At 40.7% G+C, this 2,692-nt stretch overlaps 1 protein-coding gene across 1 annotated transcript; it reads right to left on the reverse strand.

Annotated features, from left to right (window-relative positions):
* Nucleotides 1–828: 828 nt before the first annotated feature.
* On the reverse strand, nt 829–1,968 carry IZUMO1 (izumo sperm-oocyte fusion 1). The gene has a single exon (XM_072420735.1). The coding sequence runs from the start codon at nt 1,966–1,968 to the stop codon at nt 829–831; it is 1,140 nt and encodes a 379-aa protein (XP_072276836.1).
* Between the last annotated feature and the right edge of the window lie 724 nt (nt 1,969–2,692).

The following is a 2,692-nucleotide window of genomic DNA, read 5'->3' on the forward strand; positions in this document are numbered from 1 at the left end:
ATTTGGAATAAAGTCATACTAATTTAAATCCCAGTGAAATTTGCACTCCCACCTCCTCAATCTCATCCATCTTTGTAACCCTCATTTAAAACCTAACCATCCCATCATACCTTCTATAGCATTTATTTTTATGAGTTTGTATTTGGGCGGATATTCTTTTAGAATATAAATATGCACAGAGGAAGTAAAACAATCAGGATGATGCAAACTGCCATTGCAGTGTATGTGTCAATGTTTTTTGTTTTTTTTATTTTATGTTATTGCAGCAACATTAGGCAAGGATAGTAATGCATATTCTTCACTGGATACATTTTGTTGGAATGCTGCCAGGCTGATTTGAATCCCAGTGAAACTTGCATTAATCCCACCCACCTCCCTAACCATGCCCGCCTCCATGACCTTGCCTACTTCTGAGTATGGTGCTGATGACATCTGCCAACTTTGGTGCATGGATATGCACCAAAATTGGCAGTTGTCATCACCACCGTACTCAGAAGTAGGTTGATGGTCTTGATGGTTGATGGTCTTCTTGAGGTTTCTGCAGCAATATTAGACAAGGTTAGTAATGCCTATTTTTCACTGGATAAAATGGAATGTCAGTGAAATTTGCATTAATCCCGCCCACCTCCCTAACCTTGCCCGCCTCCTTGACCTTGACCTTCTCAGTAGAGTGCTGGATTTTTGGTATTTTCGATTTACTTGGAATGCTGATGGAATCCCTGTGAAATTTGCATAACCCCACCGATCCCTCTGATCTTGCCCACCTCCTTGATCTCACTATAACCCTCATTCATAAGTATGGTGCTGATCACCTAACCATCCTGAGGGTTAGTCGATGATACCTTCCATCATGCTTTCTATATCCCTTGTTTTCATCAAAGCTCGTAATTTGCCTGATTTTCTTCTGGAATATACATACACACCCATTCCTATAATCAGTAAACCAATGGAGATGCCACAAACAATCGCTATTACTGGTGCATATGTCTTGATCATCTTCTCCACGTCCAGTGTAGATTCTGTTACCTCAACAGATGGCGGCAAGGTTGGAAATGTGATTGCTTCAACCGATGCTTTTGGAACAACTTTTGTAAAGAAGGACTTTGTGCTGAGTAGAAACCCGGTGTAATTCATTGCAGTACATCTGTACCATCCAGAGTCAGAGGAATCAACAGCCTTCTTCACAAACAAAGGGTCTTCTGTATATACCGGGGCTCTGGCACTACTAAGTTTTTCAAACTTGTATTTTAGTGGTTGTTCCAGTTTGTGATGCCATTCCATGTCACAATTCATTCTTAGGTCCTGCTTTTCAACAAAGTGAATATCTTGCTCTCCACAATGCAAAGCTCTGTTGAGCTGACTTTTATGATCTTTGCAGGGACTACACTGTTCACCGGTGGCCATATCGGTACAGTAGTTATCAACACAAAAACAATTACACTTATCAAACCACTGTTGCAGGTTTGGAGGACCTCCAATACAAAATACTCTTGTCCTCTCGCAGGCTACGCATTCTGTAAACTCTTGTATGGCAACTCCACAATTCGATCCACCTTGCTTGTTTGGGCACACTCTCTTCTTAAAGTCCTGCACAATGTCCCTGATCTTTGCTTGAAGTTTCCAAAATCGTAGCTTTAACAAAATTCTGAGTTGATCTCCTTTCACTTTGGTGTCTACGATCGATTCTACGCATTTTTCAAATTCCACAGCTACTTGGGAAAGTGCGTAATGATCCAGCATGTCCTGGTTCAGTTCTTCCTTAAGGTCCTCTATCAATTGTTTTGCCACTGTGATAATTTTCTCCATGGCAACCTCATCGTCTTGATGATCCGATTTCAGCCTGTATAACAAGTATCTCATGGTGGTAAGAGCATTGGTGCTACAGTGAAAACAGGCTTGAGTGTTCCCCACAGAGAGCACGAAAATCAGAAATATGCACAGCATTCCTTTCTGGAAAATCAAGGCCATTGTTGTTGTTGTTGTTATTGAGTCTTCTTTTTCAGTCTGTCTCCCAACTCACTCGTGAAAAAAAATCGCTCTTTGCAAACAGAGATCTGCAAAGCACGCAAGCCAAAAGGCAAGTGAGCCAGAGCTGCAGAACCCTTCCTTATAGAGCAGCACTGTTATGATGTCATCACAGTGCGCCCGATGACATCATTGTTTTCACTTATCTTGTCACCCTGCTATGTAGCAAAAACGAACCTATGGTTGACATTTTCTGCCTTATTTTACAATGTTTTGCTAGGTATGATGGCTACATCCCTGATAAGCCAAAGGACGATTTTTGCTTTCTTCTATACCTTGTAAGCAACAAAGCTAACATTGGACAGCAGCACTGTCAGCGTGTGAAGGATTTATAGCTATGAGATGGATTTTACATATGTATATAGCAAAATAAAGTCTTGCTTCGTCTAACACTATTTGATGGTTACGATAACACTTTTTTTTTTTTAAATGTGGATTTAAAAGCTGAATATTGTAAAAACCCCTGTCAGTGGCAAATGGTTTGTACCAAACTTCTAACTGTCCCTATGTAAGAAAGTTTGCTTGCTTTGTAAACATGGCAGGATCCAAAAGCAGATTACATGGGGGGGGGGCTTAGAAAACATACACTGTGACAGTTACTATGGGGCTCATTTTTAAAGTTCACTGCAGTGCTTTGTAAAGGGTATTACTGTGTTTTTTGCTCCAT

The sequence above is a fragment of the Pyxicephalus adspersus genome, chromosome 8 (genome assembly GCF_032062135.1).
Source record: "Pyxicephalus adspersus chromosome 8, UCB_Pads_2.0, whole genome shotgun sequence".
In the NCBI taxonomy this organism is placed as follows: Eukaryota; Metazoa; Chordata; class Amphibia; order Anura; family Pyxicephalidae; genus Pyxicephalus; species Pyxicephalus adspersus.

Bases quoted from the DNA above. Each gene is read 5' to 3' on its own strand.
- IZUMO1 (XM_072420735.1), bottom strand. From the start codon at position 1,968: ATGGCCTTGATTTTCCAGAAAGGAATGCTGTGCATATTTCTGATTTTC.